At 43.9% G+C, this 21,571-nt stretch overlaps 1 protein-coding gene across 2 annotated transcripts; it reads right to left on the minus strand.

Moving 5' to 3' along the window:
* Positions 1 to 369: 369 nt before the first annotated feature.
* LOC111897223 (serine/threonine-protein kinase BLUS1) lies at positions 370 to 6,277 on the minus strand. Of its 2 annotated transcripts, XM_023893183.3 has the most exons (3): positions 5,066 to 6,277; positions 4,485 to 4,937; positions 370 to 4,054 (listed from the first exon to the last, which is right to left on the minus strand). In XM_023893183.3, the coding sequence occupies exons 1-2, from the start codon at positions 6,219 to 6,221 to the stop codon at positions 4,486 to 4,488; spliced, it is 1,608 nt and encodes a 535-aa protein (XP_023748951.1). In that variant the 5' UTR covers positions 6,222 to 6,277; the 3' UTR covers positions 370 to 4,054; position 4,485. The 2 variants fall into 2 exon arrangements, with proteins under 2 accessions (XP_023748951.1, XP_023748950.1); XM_023893182.3 differs by lacking the exon at positions 370 to 4,054 and having other exon boundaries at positions 4,298 to 4,937.
* Between the last annotated feature and the right edge of the window lie 15,294 nt (positions 6,278 to 21,571).

Below are 21,571 nucleotides of genomic sequence, written 5' to 3' on the forward strand. Positions count from 1 at the left end.
TAATGTTGCAATTCCTAATCGGCTAATTCTACAATTTGTAAACATTATTCACAATTAGTTTAATCTTCACACTCATAATCCAAAATTGATGCTTCTCACACCGTTAATCCTAAGACTTAATCACATTGAATGTATATGAGTGATTGGACCTTTTTTTTTATCAAGATAATACATAATATAAATGTTTGGCTATTTTATTTTATAGTTTTTGATTTAATCGAATTGAATGTGTATGAATGTTTGGCTTTATTTGAAAGTTAATATTAATTATCAATATACGAAATTATTAATGTTAATTTTTTTGAAAGTTTTATATTTTTATTGAATGCTTTTTATTTTAAATGTGACTATGTGTTATCTCACTCTGAGTATCAAATGTACACATTTTTTTATTACTATAAGCATGGTTACAAACATTGGCATCGAGGACTTTTTTGTATTCCGTTTTCATTTTTTATGTCAATATACTTTCGTTATTTATATTATTTTGAACATTATGGTTAACCAATATTAACCATTAACCAAAACCATTAACCGACAAAAACCATTAACCATAACCAATATTAACCATACCAAATGGCTACCAAAATGCATTAACCAATCATAATGGTTATGGTTCGGTTTTGACCAATAACCGAACCAAACCGCCCCATACACACCCATACCGCCAACATGCGCCAACACTAAGTTCCAGGATTTATGATCATTGCGACCAGGTTGGCCATGTGAATGCCAACTGTCTATCGCTCGCTGCTAGGACGGCGTAGGCTCCAGCCCCGGCTACTTTGGGGATTAATGATGGAAGTCAGGGCAGGGCGGAGCCCTAGAGGGCTTGTGGTCACGCTTTCCAGCTTACTACCGAGGAGGCCAGAGAAGTACCATATGTTGTGACTGCTATGCTTCTATCCCTTATCTTATTGATTATGTTTGTATTATGCTTATGTATTTGTACCTTTGGTAGGTACATTCCTAGTGAACTCCGTGCCTGCTTTAGTGTTGTTTGACTCGGGTGCGAGTCAGTCCTTTGTTTCTCGGTCATTTAGTAGGGAGTTTGCTATGCCCTTAGGGGAGTTGTAATGCTAATTGCAAGTTTCTATCACCAACAAACACGGGTTTTCTATTTCTTTGGTGTATCACCGTTGTGTTATGGAGATCTTTGGAGTATCCTTTCTGATCGATTTGATCCCTATCCCCATGGGGGATGTCTGCATGATTGTGGGTATGGAATGGCTGAGCCTTTTCGGTGCTATGATCGTTTACGATGGCCAATGCGTGGTAGTTCGAACCCAAAGTGGGGGAGAACTGGTTATTTATGGAGAGGGCACCAGGATGGGTTTAGGGTTTTGTTCTACAGCCAGGACTCGACAATATATTTAGCACGGGTGTTCAGGGTATTTGGCTTAAGTGGTGGATACGCGGGTTGGGAATCAGGTATCGGTTGCTGATGTTCCGGTCGTCAGGGAGTTCGCTGATGTATTTCCGGAGGAGTTACCCGATTTCCCTCCAGAGAGGCAGGTTGAGTTCAGGATTGACCTCGTGCCAGGTGCGGCCCCGATTTCCACGGCCTAGTACCGTTTAGCACCACCTGAGATGCAGGAGTTGTCATCTCAGTTACAGGAACTGCTAGGCAAGCAGTTCATCAGACGAAGTAGTTCTCCTTAGGAGCGCCAATTTTAATCGTCAAGAAGAAGGATGATTCACACCGGATGTGTATAGATTACCGGGAGCTATACAAGTTAACGGTGAAAAACCGTTACCCCCTCCGGCAGATTGATGATCTCTTTGATCAATTGTAAGGTGCGTCTTGGTTCTCAAAGATAGATCTGAGGCTCGGGTATCATCAGGTCAGGGTGAGGGAGGAGGACGTGGAGAAGATCGCGTTTTAGTCTCGTTATAGGCATTACGAGTTCGTGGTGATGCCATTTGGGCTCACCAATGCACCTGCAGTATTCATGGATTTGATGAATCGGGCATGTAGGTCGATGCTCGAATGCTCGGTGATCATGTTTATTCATGATATCTTGGTATATTCCAAGACCATAGAGCAGCATGAGGAGCATCTCCGCGAGCTCTTGGGGGTTTTGAGGCGAGAACGACTTTATGCTAAGTTCTCAAAGTGCGAGTTTTGGTTATGAGAGGTTCAGTTCCTTGGACACCTTGTTAATCGGGATGAGATTTTGGTCGATACGGCCAAGATCGAGGCGGTGATGCAGTGGGAGGTTCCGAAATCTCGTTCGGATATCAGGAGTTTCTTGGGATTGGCACGGTACTACCGAAGATTCATTCATGATTTCTCCAAGATTGCATTACCGCTCACTCGTTTGACGAGGAAGGGGGTGGATTTCCGGTGGGGCCCTGAGCAGCATATGACATTCGAGAACCTTCGACAAAGATTATGTGAGGCCCCAGTTTTGACCTTCCCAAAAGGAATTGAGGATTTCATGGTGTTCTGTGATGCTTCTATCATTGGTTTAGGGGCGGTCCTCATGCAGAGGGGACGGGTGATAGCTTATGCTTCACGAGAGCTGAAGCCGCATGAGACGAGATATCCCATGCATGATCTGGAGTTGGGGGCAGTATTCTTTGCCCTCAAGATTTGGAGAAATTATACGTATGGGGTCCACTGTACCATCTAAATGGATCACAAGTGTTTGAGACACACTATGGATCAGCCAAACCTGAACATGAGGCAGCGCAGGTGGCTGAACGTAGTCAAGGATTATGACTGTGAGATCCTTTACCATCCGGGTAAAGTGAATGTGGTGGCGGATGCCTTGAGACGCAAGTCGACCGGACCTTCTAATGGGGTGTCATGCATGAGGATGTCGCTAGATTCTCCACTCTTGGGATTGATTAGGGAGGCTCAGGCCGAGGGTGTTCGGGAAGAGAATTGGATGATTGAGAGGATCAGGGGTGAAATCACCAGATTTGTTCCGAACAGTCGTGGTTTGTTGACCCGTTGTGGTCGGGTTTGGGTTCCTATGTCTGGTGGGGTCAGGAAAATTATACTGGAGGAGGCTCATAAGTATCGTTTTTCTATTCATCCGGGGGCCACCAATATGTATCAGGATATGAGATTGAGCTATTGGTGGCCGTGTATGAAGAGGGAGATCGCCTGGTACGTGGAGAGGTGCTTGACTTGCAGGATGGTCAAGGCCGGACATTAGAGGCCGCATGGCAAGCTGCAGCCTCAGGAGGTTCCCATGTGGAAATGGGAACATATTTCGATGGACTTCATCACCAAGCTGCCAAAGACGACAAAGGGTTTTGATGCTATTTGGGTCATCGTGGATCGATTGAAAAAGAGTGCCCATTTTCAGGCGACTCGGGGGAGTTCTTCGGCCAAGAAGTTAGTCAATGCATATATTCGTGAGATCGTTGCTCGCCATGGAGTTCTGGCCTCCATTGTTTCCGACCGTGATTTTCGGTTCACCTCTCGATTTTGGTAGAAGTTCCATGAGGAAATGGGTACGCAGTTGCATTTCAGCACAACTTATCATCCGCAGACCAATGGCTAGAGTGAGCGGACAATACAGACTCTTGAGGATATGTTGCGAGCATGTGTCATTGATTTTGGTAGGAGTTCAGACTCCTACCTGCCTCTAACAAAGTTCTCCTACAACAACAACTTCCACTCCAGCATTGGTGCTCCGCCTTTTGAGCTCTTGTATGGGCGGAGATGTCGTACCCCAGTCTGTTGGGGCGAGGTTGGTTACAGGGTTATGGGACGAACCGAGATGGTCCTTCAGACTATAGAGATGATCTAGCAGATCAGGTAGAGATTGCAGACTGCTCATTGTTGGCAGAAGAGCTATGTCGACCGATGTTGATTTGAGTTGGAGCTTTAGGTCGGCGACATGGTGTTGCTGAAGGTCTCACCTTGAAAATGTGTGATTCACTTCATGAAAATGGGGAAGTTGGGTCAAAGGTATTGCTGAAGGTCTCACATTGGAAATGTGTGATCCGCGTTATTGCTAGGGTTGACAAAGTTGCTTATGGATTGGATCTTCCTGAAGAGCTTAGTCAGATTCATAGCACCTTCCACGTTTCGTAGCTGCGAAAATACATATTGTTGAAAAATAAATTTAAAATCAAAAATAAATAAAGAAGCGTGTGTGTGTTTGTGTGTGTGTGTATATATATATATATAACGAAAATAAATAAAGTAGATAAAAACGGAATATAAAGTAAAAAGCCATGTGATTTACTTTTTTGCAAATTACAGGGATTAAATTTGAGCTTTAAACCAAATTTTAATACTGATAATTCTGCAAGAAAATTATAACCACAGCAATAATAAATGTAATATTAAGTTTTTTTTTTTTAATTATGCGTCAAAAACTTAGTAATTTTATGATATTACAAACATAGTAAAAGTTTTTTACTAACGGTTTTTTACTGTTTACTCTAAAAATTACATGTCTTAGAGATAAATAGATAACCATATATAAACCGTAAAGGGCTTTTCAAGATAGATATAAAACCTTAGACATCAGAGTTACTAGTTATGTGCAACTTTAAAAACTCCAACTCCATTTCCAAACTAGATCTCTTTCTCTTTTCATTATCCAACTCCAGTCTTAACTTCTCTATCATTTGCATTAATGAATCTTCACTACTATCATGTTCACCACCACTACATATAGTTTCTTCAGCTCCGACCATCGAAAGCATATACACCACCTTCTCTTTTTGATCGTCCAAACTCCTCTTTAATGACATCAAACTCCCCACGACAACTTCTCTATCAACACCACTACTCCCACCAACAATATCAACCTCCTCCTCACCGCCACCACCATCATTGGTCACAACATTAGGTAAACTTTCTTTATTTCCATCTAACTCCCCTCTCGTTTCAGAAATCACACTTTCTCCTCCAAATGTAATTTGTTTAGCAAATACATCTTTTTGAGGATTCGCGTTCATATGCTGACCTACATAAAAAAAACAAAGGATGCATGCCTATATAAACAAAATCAAAGCTAAAAGGTTGCAACTGACGTACATCTTTGAAATATATATGTTACACATTACTAAAAAATAGCGAGTGTGTTTTACATACCTTCATCCAAGCTCTTCGATCTGTAACTTGTATCCCCAACTGGAAACACAGGATCCAGCTCACAAGCCTCCACATTGAAGTTCCACCCACTAATCCTTCGGATTTTCTTCACATTATTCCCAAGCAAAAAGTCTTCTACCTCTTCATCGTTATCGTCTTCCATTTGTTCTTTGCTCATTGATCCAACTCTTTCAAACTTACTTTCTTTAAACCTACGTTCCACAGAAGGCAATCCCTGCAGCAAATTCTTCACCAGAAAATCACACCCTTTACTGTTTTTGAAGAAATAATGCTTCAACAGTTTCTCTGCTGTAGGGCGTTTTAAAGGATCTTGATTCAGACATAATCCCACCATGTCCTTGAAATATTTTGATAACTTCGTGTTCTTGAGCACTTTTTCTTCTTCTTTCTGGTAATGTGAAAATCGTATACCTTTTGTTATCTTCATTGCTAAAGATTCTGAGAATGGAAGGTGCGATAGTGGAGGTCTTCCGTGTGCTAATTCCAGTGCAGTGATCCCAAATGACCATATATCAGCTTTGTAGCTATACCCATTGTGTGAATGAATAACTTCAGGTGCCATCCAGTAAGGCGTTCCTGTGATTTCTTTAAGCATAAGACAACGAGAACTTGATTCGTAAACAAACGCTGAAACACCGAAATCTGCTAACTTGATCGATCCATTTGAATCCATTAAAATATTCCCAGCTTTGATGTCTCTATGAAGATGGCCTTGATCGTGAAGATAACGTAGACCCATTAGAGTTTCTTTAAGGATTATCGAAATACAATTCTCTGAAATGCCGTTAGGGAAAGAAGAGGTTATGATGGATTGCAGAGAGCCTGCGGACATGAAAGGCATCACCACCCACAGACGACTGGCGACTGTGAAAGAGCAGTGGGCTTTGAGAACGTTTGGATGAGATAGAAGGGACATTGTTTTGGCTTCCCGGCGGATATTTTCGAAATCATCCGTGGTTGATCGGTCGAGGTCAATGGATTTGATAGCAACCACGGTGGAGGTGGTGGTGCATAGGGCTTTATAGACTATGGCGCTACATCCTCTCCCTATCTCTTGGAGGATCTGGTAGCTATTAGGGTCGAGTGGGTAGTGGAATCTTTTGGTTTCTCGATCTTGTTCATCGTTGTGCGCCATTTTTGATGCGTAACTATGAATTTGTGGGTTTAAAGATGGGACTTAATTTAGATACGAAAAAAGGAGGGGTTGAAGCAGTTTTCTTGTGAATGGTACATCGGTTGATAGAGAGTAAAGTGATGCATGTGATTTTTCAACTGTTTTTGAAAGCTTGAATACAGCCGGATATGGCCCAGCTGTTGGCTTGGTTTTAAAGATTTGAGTAAATTAGAAAAACGGTCCATTTCGTTAATCTTTTTAAATTTAATAAAGTCTATTTTTAATTGTAACACTAGCCATGCCATTGATTTGATTTTGTTTCTTGTAAATGACTATTATTTAGAGTAAATTACATGATTTGTCCATCGTACACGTATCAAATTATACGTTTAATCCATATTTTCAAAAATTAACTCGAAACGTTCTTTATATCATTAAAAGTTATCCGTTTTGTCCTTGCCCGATATAAAATGACATACTACCATTTTTTATTTATTTTTCATTTATTTTTAATTTCTTTATAATTCATCTATATTTTCTATTAGGGTGTAAATGAGCCAAACTACTTATGAACTACTCGAGATCGGCTTGTTAAAAGCTCGACTCGAAACCGATTTTAAACGAGTCCGAGCCGAGAACGAGCTTAATATTAAGCTCGTTTATTAAACGAGCTTAATATTAAGCTCGTTTATTAAACGAACTCGAACTCGATCCTATGTCACTAAGCTCGATTAGGCTGGCGAGCCTAACAAGCTTTTATATAATAATACCTCCATCCCAAATTAACTGCCCACGTTTGACTTTTGAAGTCTTTATTCTTCAACTTTGACCTTAAATATTTTTGTTTTCGATTGCTAATACTTGATGCAAAATATATGAATGAATTTTATTTTAAATGTATTTTCATTGTTATAAGTTTTATCAAGTAATATATAACACAAATAAAAATATTTAAGGTCAAAATTGAAGAAATAAGACTCCAAAAATCAAAAGTGGACAATTAATTTGGGACGGATGGAGTATAATTTATTATTAGTTTTATATATTAAAATAAAAATATATTTGGGGAATTAGAAATTTATAGTATTAATAAACGAACTTCTTAACGAGCTCGAGCCGAACTTAAGCTTATTTAGGCACGTCGAACAAAAAACGAGTTGAGCCCGAGCCCAAGCCGAGCTTGTATAATTATTTATGAGATCGAGCCAAGCTTAGTACAAGAAAGCTATAATCGAGCCGAGCTCGAGCTCGAGCCTCGTATAACTTAAACGAGCCCGAGCCGAGCCTAACCAGGCTCGGGCTTGGCTCAGCTCGTTTACACCGCTATTTTTTATTAATTATAATTCTAGAAAAATGAAATGGCTCTTAGATAGCAGGCACTTCTTTTGGAATGTGAGGATACCGCTCTAGCTCTTCCCTTTGTCTCTCTTCTTTCATCTGTATAGAACCCACCAGAAGTTCAAAAATTGTTCACTTCATCGGTGTCCAAAAGTAGGTGGAGCTCTAGGAGTTTGATGATGTTGTATGGTGGTGGTTTGTCTCGTCGGAGAACAAACGAGGAAGAGCTCTGGCGTCAGGGAGGCAGGTGGGCGGTGTCGGCTAGACTGCTTGGGTTGTTTTCAGGATTGGGTAAGAAAGAGGGAGACGACGACGACCAGTGGATCACCATCGTTTCATTCCACCTATGCACCACTATCCTTAACACCTCATTCTCCTTGATATGTGTATTTTTATATATATTTTTATGCACTTTATCTTAATATTTTGGCCTTATTTATTCTATTTTAGAACTAAAAAGTACTCATAATGCTTTGAATTATGTTTTGCAGCTATTCGTTGTCAATAAAGCACAAAAGAAAAGACCGAAGCGGAAACCGGACTTAGGAGCTAAAAGAAATTAAATATGCTGAAGAAGCGGATTACGCCCCGCGTAAAGTGGCAGTACGCACCGCGTAGTGACCAGAAGCGACGTACGCCCAACGTAATTAAAGAGTACGCGCCGTGTACTTGGTTGCCTCGGATATGTTCAATCGCGTGATTATCCTTAGTACGCACCGCGTAATCCTAAGTACGCCCAGCGTACTTAGGTCGGCCACAAAGATTATAAAAGTCGATTTTCAGCTAACCAGGAGGGGGGATTCGACTTCTAACCTAATTTAGTCGACAATTAACTTCTGTTAAGCCGTTTTGAGGGTCTAGAAGGCGGCCGGAAGGCCGTTAAGCTAACGGGAGCAGAGATCGGAAGGGTTGGAGAGCGGATACATGTCGGTAATCATATGGGTTGCTAACATGACCATGTTTAGCATTCCATTGTGGTACTTTTCTGTATTTAGTTTCTGATTTAGGTGTAAAAACCTTTTACTTTGTGTTTATGATTGAATGAAGCTTTGATTATTAGACTAATTGCTATATTAAATAGTTTATTTGTGTTTAATTTATCTTGCCAAGCTTGTTAAAAGATCCTCATGTGTTAATGATGATTATTTTCTGTTAATTGTTAAGTGAATTAAGTTGTATGAACATCTGCTTGATTTGCTTGTTTCTTATGATTTTTGATGACCATCGAGATTATAAGACTAGAAATAACGAATGTGAAACTAGAATTAATTTGAGAATAAGTAAGTTAATGTGTGAGCCTTGTTTGATGACCATCAACAAGAGGTTAATTAAATGCCGAAATTGTTTAACTATATTTACAAGTCTTGCTTGATACGAACTGAACACTAGGAAGCATGTTAGTTTAATCAACTGATCACTGTTTGAATTGACTTGTTTGCTAAAGGATTAGTTATAGTGAACGCGAATCTAATCATTTTAGGAATCGGTGAACATGAATAAATGAATTTGTGTATGCAATTGTCTATGTTTTAAATGTATAATTTGTCTAAACCAAAGTACCTGAAGAGATTTGCTTTCCTATTAGTTTATCGAGAGTAGTTAATTAATTGTTAGTTTGATATTTCTTTATTATTTTCATGTGACCTGTAACCTATAATCAAATATATTAAATTAATCAACCGTTCCCTGTGATCGACACCCGACTTACCTAAATTATACTGTAATCTGACTAGGTACACTGCCTATAAGTGCATAGATAGTCTAAGTTTGTTAGGTTATAAATATTAAAATTAGTGGGTACTTTTGTGCACATCAAGTTTTTGGCGCCGTTGCCAGGGAACGGTTTGTCATTAATTTAGTTTATTTGATTATTCGTTATTTGTTTTTAGTTAGTTTTTATTTTTAGTTTGATTTTCGATGATATCATTTCACTTGTCGGGAAGGTTCTTGTTTTTATTTTGCAGGAATTTGGGATTATACACATTGCTTGACGTTACTTTTTGCATGGGTTTCGGGAATGAAAGCGATTAGGGAATTCTTGACCTGCTTAGCCTACTACTTTGTTGATTTGTCCAACTCAATCCATGAGGCATAGTATAGCAAGGCGTATGGTGGTGGTTAAGTGGAAGACCGAGCTCTTGCTGTTCTTGACTAGTTAGGTCACTTCTTGTTCCGCTTTTAGTTAAAGGTGCAAGGAAAACAAAGGAAATATTCTAACGGGTCCCGAAAGTGGGTGTTTTCGCAAACCAATTCTTGCATGCAAAGGTTTTTTATCAACCATTGTTGTTTGATCTTGACAAAGATAAGTGATTATGACATCTCCGTTTTTTTTTTTATTTTTTATTATCACTCATCGTGAAGTCATCATTAGCTTAAGAAATTAAAAAGGAAAAAATAAATAAGTTTCAAGTCCCAAGATTAAATAATTAAAAAGAAAAGGAAGTTAAATTAAAGAAAAAGGAAATTTTCAATTAAACTTACGCCCCACGTAAGTTATATTACGCCCAGCGTAATTCAACATCTGATCGCGGATGAACATTTCAGGGGGTTGAGGTACGCCCCGCGTAACACGGCGACCAGGTATATCTTTTGACCCTTTGACTTCTTCTTTATTCTTTTCAATCCTCTTCTACTCTCGCACACGAACTGTGACGGCAACTCTCTCCAAGATTTTCTATTCTTCTTCATTTCTTGTCAAATTCGACACTCAAGTAAGCTTTTTCGGTTACTCAATGTTTTAGATTTGTGTTTAATTTGATGAAAAAACCTGCAAAATGCCTTTGCTCGCAAACTAGGGTTTATATATTTCTCGGATTAGGGCCGATTTCGCACATGCATGTGTTGATTAGGGCTTGAATGGACCGATTTCGGTTAATAAACTAAACCCTAGGACCTAATTTGGTCTAAATTCCGTCCCACACCCATCGATTTGAGCTCGGGGTCGTACGCCAAGCATACCCCTGTTGACTTCGAGTTCTTGACTGACTTCGAGTTCTTGATTGCTACGCATGATTCCCTGTTGAGTATTGTCACTAGACACGAGATTATGGGGATTGATTTTTAAGGGTGGTCCCGATTTTTTTCCTACTACCTTTGGACCACGCAATTTTTAAAAATTAATTGTGTTGTTGCCCCTGCTGTGTTTATTTGGATATGGATTATGACCTTAGCACAAGAAAAGGGACTGGAACACAGATTTGTGCACTTGGACGTACGCCCAGCGTACGCTGGATGTACGCCCAACGTACAGACCCTACCCAACTCCATTTTTTTTGTTTAAAAAGTTGTTAATTCTGTGAAATGGTGTTTGGTTTTGTGTTAATATGTGCAGATTATGGCCCGAAGGACACAAAGAACCAACCCACCCGAGGATGTGACCGATCATCGTTTTTTACAATTTCCGCAAACGCTGAACGATGCTACCCGGGCGCGTTATGTTACCAACTTGAGTTTGCTTCTCACAAAGGAGATTGATATTGCACCCTCATTTGATTGGGAATTGGCTACCAGGACTGGACTTGTTGCATTGATCCAGGAATTTTTGCAATACACACACTCGGACGCGAGTGGTGTGGAATTGTTTGTGTGTCAGGGATGGGCGCGTTTGTTCAGGATCCAGGAGCCTGTATATCGGGAGTTTTTGCTAGAGTTCTATGCTACAGTTTCCTATGATCCTAGGAAGGCACTCGATGACAGGACAACTTTTGCCTTCAGATTGGGGGGAGTGAGTCGGGAATGCAGCGTGATAGAGCTTGCGACTCGGGTTGGTATTTACACAGTCGGTGAGACGAGGAGTGTCCACTTCCCAGCATTCCTTGCTGATTGTCTCATGGACCGGCCGGAGGACTATAACGAGAACACCTTTTGGGCCGAGATTACGGGAGGAGTTTGTAACAACTCAAATTTTCAAACAAATTTTTCATTTTAAAAATGTATTTATTTCCATTCAAAACAAGGCATAAATAGTTTAAGTATTCTGTCAAATACAAATAATCAAAATCCCAAGATCATAAAAGTAGTCTTGAGTGTGTATCGATCATGCCGGTGCCTTCCCACGGTCCTCGCTAGTACCTGAAATACATGTACAACAACTGTAAGCATAAATGCTTAGTGAGTTCCCCAATATACAACTTACGCACATACGCCTTTCCAGGCCCGACCTTCCGGTCCATGTGTCTCAGGGGACTTCCGTCCCTGCTGGGTAAACCTTCCGGTCCTACCCACGCCGACCTTCCGGTCCATCACACAACATATCGCCTTCCGGCCCATAACATATTGCCTTCCGGCCCATAATATAATCGCCTTCCGGCCCATATCATACATAGCACATATAACAAATAACTTACCACATATAGCATACATATCACATATCATATCCGACCTTCCGGTCACACAGTCAAACCCTTCCGGGTACAGTATAGTGAGAAGACTCACCTCGTAAAAGCTGAAAGCTAGCAAATTCTGAAATCACTCGTGCACAATCCGACGAGCTACAACCTCCCTATAACATCACATATCTCATTAATACTTATATCTTCTAAGTGTGACCATCCCTAAGAAGTCAGACTTAGGTCAACTCTGGTCAACGGTCAACGGTCAACTTGACCGGACTCGGCGAGTACCATGGCGACTCGGCGAGTCTAGACGTCCTCCAACTTTCTGAGATTCATTATCTACTCGTCGAGTATCCTCCACGACCCGACGAGTTACCCCTGGAAGAATCGCGGGGCCACCCCGACTCCACTCGCCGAGTCTGAAGAACAACTCGGCGAGTCCCAGTAAATCTTCAAGCTACTCGCCGAGTCTGAAGAACAACTCGGCGAGTCCATGCCATGCAGACGAGTAAATGCTTTCTAAATTACGTATGATCCCGAGATATACAATCATGGGACTTTCTGGACTTCTAAACATCTTATTACTGGGGTATAAACGTTCGGGTAATAACATAATAACCCATCTAATCACTAAATGGGTTTCATAAACCCTAATTTCGCATACACATCAAATAACAGAATTGGAATCCGAAATATTACCTGGAATATGCCCTCTCTGAGTCTCCAAACCGCAGAACTCGAATCCCTTGCTGTTCCTTTAGCCAAAACCCTTCTCCTCTTTGCCCAACAATCTCTTCAAGCCCTAATATCCTCCAATCTTGCTCTAGATGCCCACAGCCGTTTAGGGTTCCTCTCAATCGACTAAAGACGGACAATGACGGCATATAAGAGCATTATATACGATCCAAAACCGAACGGTTAGGGTTTCTGCTGAACAGCGTCGACTCGCCGAGTCCATATCTGGACTCGTCGAGTCCAGTCGCGAACCCGCGACCAAGTCTGCGATCCTACTCGGCGAGTCTAGGCTCCAACTCGCCGAGTCCCCTCTTAACTCACCCCAAAAACATAATTAAACAATACCTGAGATTTCGGGCTGTTACAACTCTCCCCCACTTGGATTAGACTTCGCCCTCGAAGTCTCACTCTGCAAATAGTTCCGGATGCTGCTCCCGCATCTCGCGCTCCGGTTCCCAAGTCATTTCCGATCCCTTACGGTGTTGCCATTGAACCAACACCAGAGGTACCTCCTTGTTCCTCAGAACTTTGATCTTCCGATCTCTGATAGTCACTGGTCTCTCCGTGTAATTCAGGCTCGCATCCACCTGAATATCCTCCAATGGAACCACTGCCGACTCATCGGCTATGCACTTCCTCAACTGCGACACATGAAAAGTGTCGTGGATCTGACCCAACTCCGCTGGCAACTCCAACCGATAGGCTACCCGGCCTATCCTTGCAATCACACGAAATGGCCCAATATACCGGGGCCCCAATTTGCCCCTTTTCCTGAATCGAATCACTCCTTTCCAAGGAGAGACCTTCAGGAGAACGAAGTCGCCGACCTGAAATTCAAGCTCGGATCGGCGCCTGTCTGCATAACTCTTCTGCCGGCTCTGGGCGGTCAATAACCTCTGTCTAACTTGCTGAATCTGCTCTGTCGTCTGAAGCACGATTTCCGTGCTGCCCATTACTCTCTGTCCCACCTCTCCCCAGCAAATGGGGGTCCGACACCTCCTACCATACAACAGCTCAAAAGGTGGCATACCAATGCTCGAATGATGGCTGTTGTTGTAGGAAAACTCTGCTAAGGGTAAATATGCATCCCAGCTACCCCCGAAGTCTAACACACACGCTCGAAGCATGTCTTCCAGCGTCTGAATCGTCCGCTCGCTCTGACCGTCTGTCTGGGGATGGTATGCGGTACTAAAATGCAATTTAGTACCCAACTCCTCGTGGAATTTCTTCCAGAATCTGGAAGTGAAGCGCACATCACGGTCTGACACAATCGAGATCGGCACCCCATGCCGAGATACCACTTCTCTCACATATATCTCTGCCAACTTCTCCGCTGAAGAACTCTCACTGATGGCAAGGAAGTGGGCACTCTTCGTCAACCTATCCACAATCACCCAAATTGCATCAACTCCCCTGGCAGTCCTCGGCAATTTGGTGATAAAATCCATAGTGATCTGTTCCCACTTCCACTCGGGGATCTCCAATGGCTGTAACTTGCCATGCGGTCTCTGGTGCTCGGCCTTAACCCTACGGCAGGTCAAGCACCTCTCAACGAACCATGCCACGTCCCTCTTGATACAGGGCCACCAATACTCCTTCCTCAAATCCAAATACATCTTCGTAGCACCGGGATGGATCGAGAATTTCGACCTATGAGCCTCTTTCATCAAAGTAATACGCGTACCGCCCACGAACGGTACCCAGATCCGACCCTGAAACGTCATAAGCCCTCGACTATCCTTAACAAACTCTGAAATTAACCCCACAACCCGCTCTTTCTTCTGCATTTCTGGTCGCACAGCCTCTGCCTGTGCCCCACGAATAGCGTCCAATACTGGAGTCATCACAGTCAGTCTCAAGCATACATCTCGCAACGGAGCGCTCTCCGCCCTGCGGCTCAACGCATCGGCTACCACATTAGCCTTGCCTGGGTGGTATAGGATCTCACAATCGTAATCCTTGACCACATCCAACCACCTCCTCTGACGCATATTTAGGTTGGGCTGATCCATCAAATACTTCAAGCTCTTATGATCCGTATAGATCGTACATCGAACCCCATACAGGTAGTGACGCCAAATCTTGAGAGCGAACACTACTGCTCCCAATTCTAAATCATGCGTGGGGTATCTCGCCTCATGAGGTTTCAGCTGTCTCGACGCATACGCTATCACATGACCCCTCTGCATCAACACTGCACCCAGTCCCGAAATCGATGCGTCGCAATATACCACAAAATCTTCCATCCCTTCTGGAAGAGCTAATACCGGGGCTTCGCACAACCTCTGGCGGAGTGTCTCGAAGGAGGTCTGTTGCTCTGGCCCCCATGAGAATGCAACACCCTTCCGGGTCAATCTGGTGAGTGGCACTGCGATCTTGGAGAAATCCTTGATGAATCTCCGGTAATACCCTGCCAACCCAAGGAAGCTCCTGATCTCAGAAGGTGACTTCGGCACCTCCCAACTCATCACCGCCTCAACCTTGGCCGGATCGACCAATATCCCTTTCTGATTGACAACATGTCCTAGAAATTGGACCTCTCGCAGCCAGAAGTCACATTTGGAGAACTTTGCATAAAGCTTCTCCGACCTCAATACCTCAAGGACCTCCCTCAAATGCTCCTCATGCTGCTCTCTAGATCTAGAATACACCAGAATGTCGTCGATGAATACAATCACTGACCGATCCAACATCGGTCTGCATACCCTGTTCATGAGATCCATGAACACCGCCGGGGCATTGGTGAGTCCGAAAGGCATCACCACAAACTCATAATGCCCATATCGCGTCCTAAACGCTGTCTTCTGGACATCCTCCTCCCGCACTCTCACCTGATGGTACCCCGACCTCAGATCGATCTTGGAAAACCAAGACGCTCCCTGCAATTGATCGAATAAATCATCGATCCTCGGTAACGGGTAACGGTTCTTGACCGTCAACTTGTTCAACTCCCGGTAATCAATGCACATCTGGTGTGAACCATCCTTCTTCTTGACGAACAGAATAGGTGCTCCCCACGGCGAGCTGCTCGGCCGAATGAATCCCTTCCCCAACAGTTCCTGGAGCTGCGAGGACAACTCTTGCATCTCTGGAGGTGCAAGACGATAAGGCACCTTAGCAATAGGCGCGGCCCCCGGAACCAGATCGATACCAAACTCTACTTGCCTCACAGGAGGTACTCCCGGCAGCTCCTCGGGGAAAACATTTGGAAATTCACGCACCACAGGGACCTCCTCAACTGATTTCGGTCTCTCGGGAACCTCCCGCGTATCCATCACATACGCCACAAAACCCTTACAGCCCTGCTGTAGACACTGCCTCGCCCTAGCGGCCGAACAAAAAGCTGATCCCGAACGGGTACCCTCGCCGTACACCGAAAGGACTCCCCCACTATGGTCTCGTATGGTCACCAGCTGACGCTCACAGTCGATGACAGCGCCGAATCGGCTCAACCAGTCCATGCCTACGATGACACAAACATCACCCATCGCAATAGGGATTAGGTCAATCGGGAATTCCACCCCGAAAATCTCTAGTACACATCCCCGAAAAACCTCCGTGGCACAAATCACTTTCTCGTCAGCTATAGAAACTCTCAAAGGTCGACTCAACGACTCACGACTAACGCTGATATGCTGACTAAAGGCTAAGGACACAAAGGACCTACTCGCACCCGAGTCAAATAACACTAAGGCAGGCACAGAGTTCACAAGAAAAGTACCTACGCATATAATAACATAAGCATAACATCTCGATATTAAAATAATTACATGAATTACAACATACCTGCCACAACATCGGGCGCAGCGCGGACCTCTTCCGCAGTCAGCTGAAAGGCTCTTCCCCGAGCCCTCGGGGCCTCGGCCTTCACCGGTCGAGTCGCAGTAGTTCCGGCAGCAGGTGCAGATCCCTGAAGAAGCTGAGGGCACTCGACCTTCCTATGGCCAGTCTGGTTGCAATGAAAGCAAACCGTAAATCCCTTGGGACACTCCCTAGCAATGTGCCCCTCCTTGCCACACTTGTAGCAAGCACCAGATCGACACGCCCCCTCATGACCCTTGCCACACTTTCCGCAAGTGCGGCTCTTCGAACCTCCCGTCCTCGCATCGGCGGACTTGGTCCGCTTGGCTGCCGGCTGGAACTGAGCCGGTCGCCGGTCCACCCGCTGAGACTCGGCCTCCTCCCTGGCCTGGGTCTCCAACTCAATCTCGCGCTTCCTGGCATTCGCCTGAAGCTCAGCAAAAGTATGGTAGGTGGAGTTCGACACAAACTCCCGGATATCCCTCCTCAACACTCCCAAGTACCGGCTCATCCGAGCCTGATCAGTGGACACCAGCTCGGGGCAGAACATTGCCCTCTCATGAAACTTCCGCGTAATCACCGCAACAGAATCAGTACCCTGCTTGAGGGTTAAGAACTCCTGCACCAACCGTTCCCTCTCCACCGGGGGAACGTACTCATCCCTGAACATGGCAGTAAATCCCTCCCATGTCACCGCTGTAGTCTCTGCCAAAGTGAAGTTCGCCGTCACGAACTTCCACCAGTCCATTGCTCCCAGGCGGAGCTGGTTCAATGCGAACCGTACCCTCAGGTGCTCCGGGCATGAACACGTGTAGAAGCACCCCTCTATGTCCGCGATCCACCTCATCGCAGCAATCGGATCATGCGTCCCATCGAACTCCGGTGGCTTCGTGTTGCTGAACTCTCGGAACAGCAACGAGTCACCTCCCTGTGGCCTAGCAGCGGCCACAGCTGCGGTAGCTGCAGCGGTTGCAGCCTCAGTCAACGCGGCGTACCGCTCATCGAATGTCTCCATCAGGGTGGTCTTAATAGACCCAAACATCTCCGGGATCTCAGCCCGGATCGCTGCCGCCACCTCCTCGTGAATCATCTGACGAATATCCTCGTCACTCACACCGCTCGTACTCGCTCCGTGGCGCGGTCTAACCATGATGTCTCCGAAATACAACATAAAACTATCAGAGACTCCACCGAGTATAATTGTACTCGATACGCAACCCTACTCAGTCCCCGATATCCAGGGATTCTTACTTGGGTCTCCCACTGACCCGGTGTCCTCGGTAGTACGGGCCCAATACTACCGACCACACCGCATCAGTGTTCATCCCAAGTCCTCCTCCCCAAACTCCGGATAGTGAGTACTCTACTGCTGATATGCACTATCTACCCGCATGCTAGCAACACATCTCATATAGGCAAATTTCCCTAGACTAAGGCATCACAAATCAGGCCACTCTAGTCCTATCATTGATACCTAGTCTTCTAGCATGCATAACAATTCATATCATATAATATTGTAAGGTATTTTGGGGATCTTTACCGTTCGGGCGCTGACTGATCGTACACACTGCTTCTTTCTTGCTCACCACAAAACCATTTACAAAAGTTTATGCCTTTATTTAAAAAAAAAAAGTTTCCCTCAAATCCTCGGTTTGAGTTCAGCTACTCCCGAAGGTGCACCCGAATCCCTCAAACCAAGGCTCTGATACCAATTGTAACAACTCAAATTTTCAAACAAATTTTTCATTTTAAAAATGTATTTATTTCCATTCAAAACAAGGCATAAATAGTTTAAGTATTCTGTCAAATACAAATAATCAAAATCCCAAGATCATAAAAGTAGTCTTCAGTGTGTATCGATCACGCCGGCGCCTTCCCACGGTCCTCGCTAGTACCTGAAATACATGTACAACAACTGTAAGCATAAATGCTTAGTGAGTTCCCCAATATACAACTTACGCACATACGCCTTTCCAGGCCCGACCTTCCGGTCCATGTGTCTCAGGGGACTTCCGTCCCTGCTGGGTAAACCTTCCGGTCCTACCCACGCCGACCTTCCGGTCCATCACACAACATATCGCCTTCCGGCCCATAACATATTGCCTTCCGGCCCATAATATAATCGCCTTCCGGCCCATATAATACATAGCACATATAACAAATAACTTACCACATATAGCATACATATCACATATCATATCCGACCTTCCGGTCACACAGTCAAACCCTTCCGGGTACAGTATAGTGAGAAGACTCACCTCGTAAAAGCTGAAAGCTAGCAAATTCTGAAATCACTCGTGCACAATCCGACGAGCTACAACCTCCCTATAACATCACATATCTCATTAATACTTATATCTTCTAAGTGTGACCATCCCTAAGAAGTCAGACTTAGGTCAACTCTGGTCAACGGTCAACGGTCAACTTGACCGGACTCGGCGAGTACCATGGCGACTCGGCGAGTCTAGACGTCCTCCAACTTTCTGAGATTCATTATCTACTCGTCGAGTATCCTCCACGACCCGACGAGTTACCCCTGGAAGAATCGCGGGGCCACCCCGACTCCACTCGCCGAGTCTGAAGAACAACTCGGCGAGTCCCAGTAAATCTTCAAGCTACTCGCCGAGTCTGAAGAACAACTCGGCGAGTCCATGCCATGCAGACGAGTAACTGCTTTCTAAATTACGTATGATCCCGAGATATACAATCATGGGACTTTCTGGACTTCTAAACATCTTATTACTGGGGTATAAACGTTCGGGTAATAACATAATAACCCATCTAATCACTAAATGGGTTTCATAAACCCTAATTTCGCATACACATCAAATAACAGAATTGGAATCCGAAATATTACCTGGAATATGCCCTCTCTGAGTCTCCAAACCGCAGAACTTGAATCCCTTGCTGTTCCTTTAGCCAAAACCCTTCTCCTCTTTGCCCAACAATCTATTCAAGCCCTAATATCCTCCAATCTTGCTCTAGATGCCCACAACCGTTTAGGGTTCCTATCAATCGACTAAAGACGGACAATGACGGCATATAAGAGCATTATATACGATCCAAAACCGAACGGTTAGGGTTTCTGCTGAACAGCGTCGACTCGCCGAGTCCATATCTGGACTCGTCGAGTCCAGTCGCGAACCCGCGACCAAGTCTGCGATCCTACTCGGCGAGTCTAGGCTCCAACTCGCCGAGTCCCCTCTTAACTCACCCCAAAAACATAATTAAACAATACCTGAGATTTCGGGCTGTTACAGAGTTTATACACCATCTACCGCACGAGGGGGGATGATTCGGTCTACTACATAACGAATGTTGCACCGGTTGATTTCTATGTCTCTCACGCATCACAAGAATAGTGAGAGAGTGCCTTCGACGAGCTTGTATTTCTTATGGGCACTAGTTACTCCAAGGAGGCACCTGAACCTTCCAGTTGCGTTAGCTGCATATTTGGGACGGAGGGCCAGGGGACTTCGGGGGGATAGTCCGATATGCGGAGGGCATTTTGTCACGTGGTTAGCTCGATCATATCAGATGCTGACGCGTGAGATCACGAGATCGATGGTGTTTCACGACATGAGGCCGATGAGTCTTCAGCTGTTATAGTCGATGCGTGTATTAGAGCAGGGTGGAGATGGTGTTTTGAGGGTTCGAGCAGATGATGTGGCAGATGAGGAGGGTGCCGCCGAGCCACAGCCGAGACGGGTCCAGCGGCGTCGACCTGCTCCTCGGGGTACACTGCCTATAAGTGCATAGATAGTCTAAGTTTGTTAGGTTATAAATATTAAAATTAGTGGGTACTTTTGTGCACATCACTCCCCTTTACTTAGCACATCTATTGAAGAACAAAAATCTAGAAGAGTGGAACCATCATCGGAAATCCAAGCCCCAACCCTGCTGGTGATGAAGCACATCACCGTCTTACAAATTTGTCGTCTTAGTAGGTGATTCAATGTATGAGTTTCAACAGATCTGTATCCTCAACGGCTCATTATCCCTCCTCTCTCTGCACATCCGACGACCACCACCTCATCTTTATCCCCCTCTCTCTTTCTCTCTCTCTCTCTCTCTCTCTCTCTCTCTCTCTTCAATGATGGTGGTTTTGTGGTTCTACATTATAAGGTTTCAACTCTACAACAATAGTGAGACTTTTTGGGGCTTTTTTTTGGGATTTTTGGGTTTTATGGATTTTTAGATTTCCGGTTATGAGGGGTGAGAGTGAGAGTAACGGTGGACACGAGCGATGGTAGTTGGTCGGAGATAGTGGCTAGCCAGAAAGTGTAGGTGGAGATGGCTGACAAGTGGTGGTCAGTGATGCTGTAGTTTCTAGTTGATAGGAAATGATAAAAAATGGTGTTGAGAGAGAGAGAGAGAGTATGAGGTGGGGTCCATTATTTTAAATAAATAAATAAATATGTAATTAATTAAATATAACTAACAAATAAAAAAAAACAAAAACAAAAAAAATGGCAAAATCGTCATTTTCTGTCTGGCTGACGACATTAGGGATGAAGCGTGTAAAATTGAAACAAAAGAGAGACCGTCAGAGTTAATTTTTGAAAATAGGGACCAAACGTGTTTTTTGACACTTGCGCAAGGGACAAATTGTGTAAATATTATTTATTAGTGTTTCCTGATGATATTTTTATTTATTGGATAACACTAGGAGTAAATTACGCGAATGGTCTTTTAGTTTTACAGTTATTTCTTGAAATGATCATCACGAAACTTTTTTCCCTAAGATGGTCACTACAGAGCAAACATTGCACACAAATGGTCCTTACCATTAATGTCCGCTAGGAGTAAATTACGCGGATGGTCTTTTAGTTTTACAGTTATTTCTTGAAATGATCATTACGAAACTTTTTTCCCTAAGATGGTCACTACGGAGCAAACATTGCACACAAATGGTCCTTACCGTTAATGTCCGTTAGATTAATCCGTTAAGTTAAATTTTTTTTAGATATTGACTATTTATTACTACAAGAATAACCAGCAATAGCAGCAATGCCTTTAATGGGAACGAGGACTTTTAGTGGCAACAAAAAACAAATGCGTTTTTTGTCGCCGCTAATGGCATCGCCGCTAAAGACTTTTGTTGGCGATCCGCGTCATTTCAATCTCATCTGTCGATTTAAGAGATGTTCCTACGACTAGGAT

Source organism: Lactuca sativa, chromosome 5, assembly GCF_002870075.4.
Source record: "Lactuca sativa cultivar Salinas chromosome 5, Lsat_Salinas_v11, whole genome shotgun sequence".
NCBI lineage: Eukaryota > Viridiplantae > Streptophyta > Magnoliopsida > Asterales > Asteraceae > Lactuca > Lactuca sativa.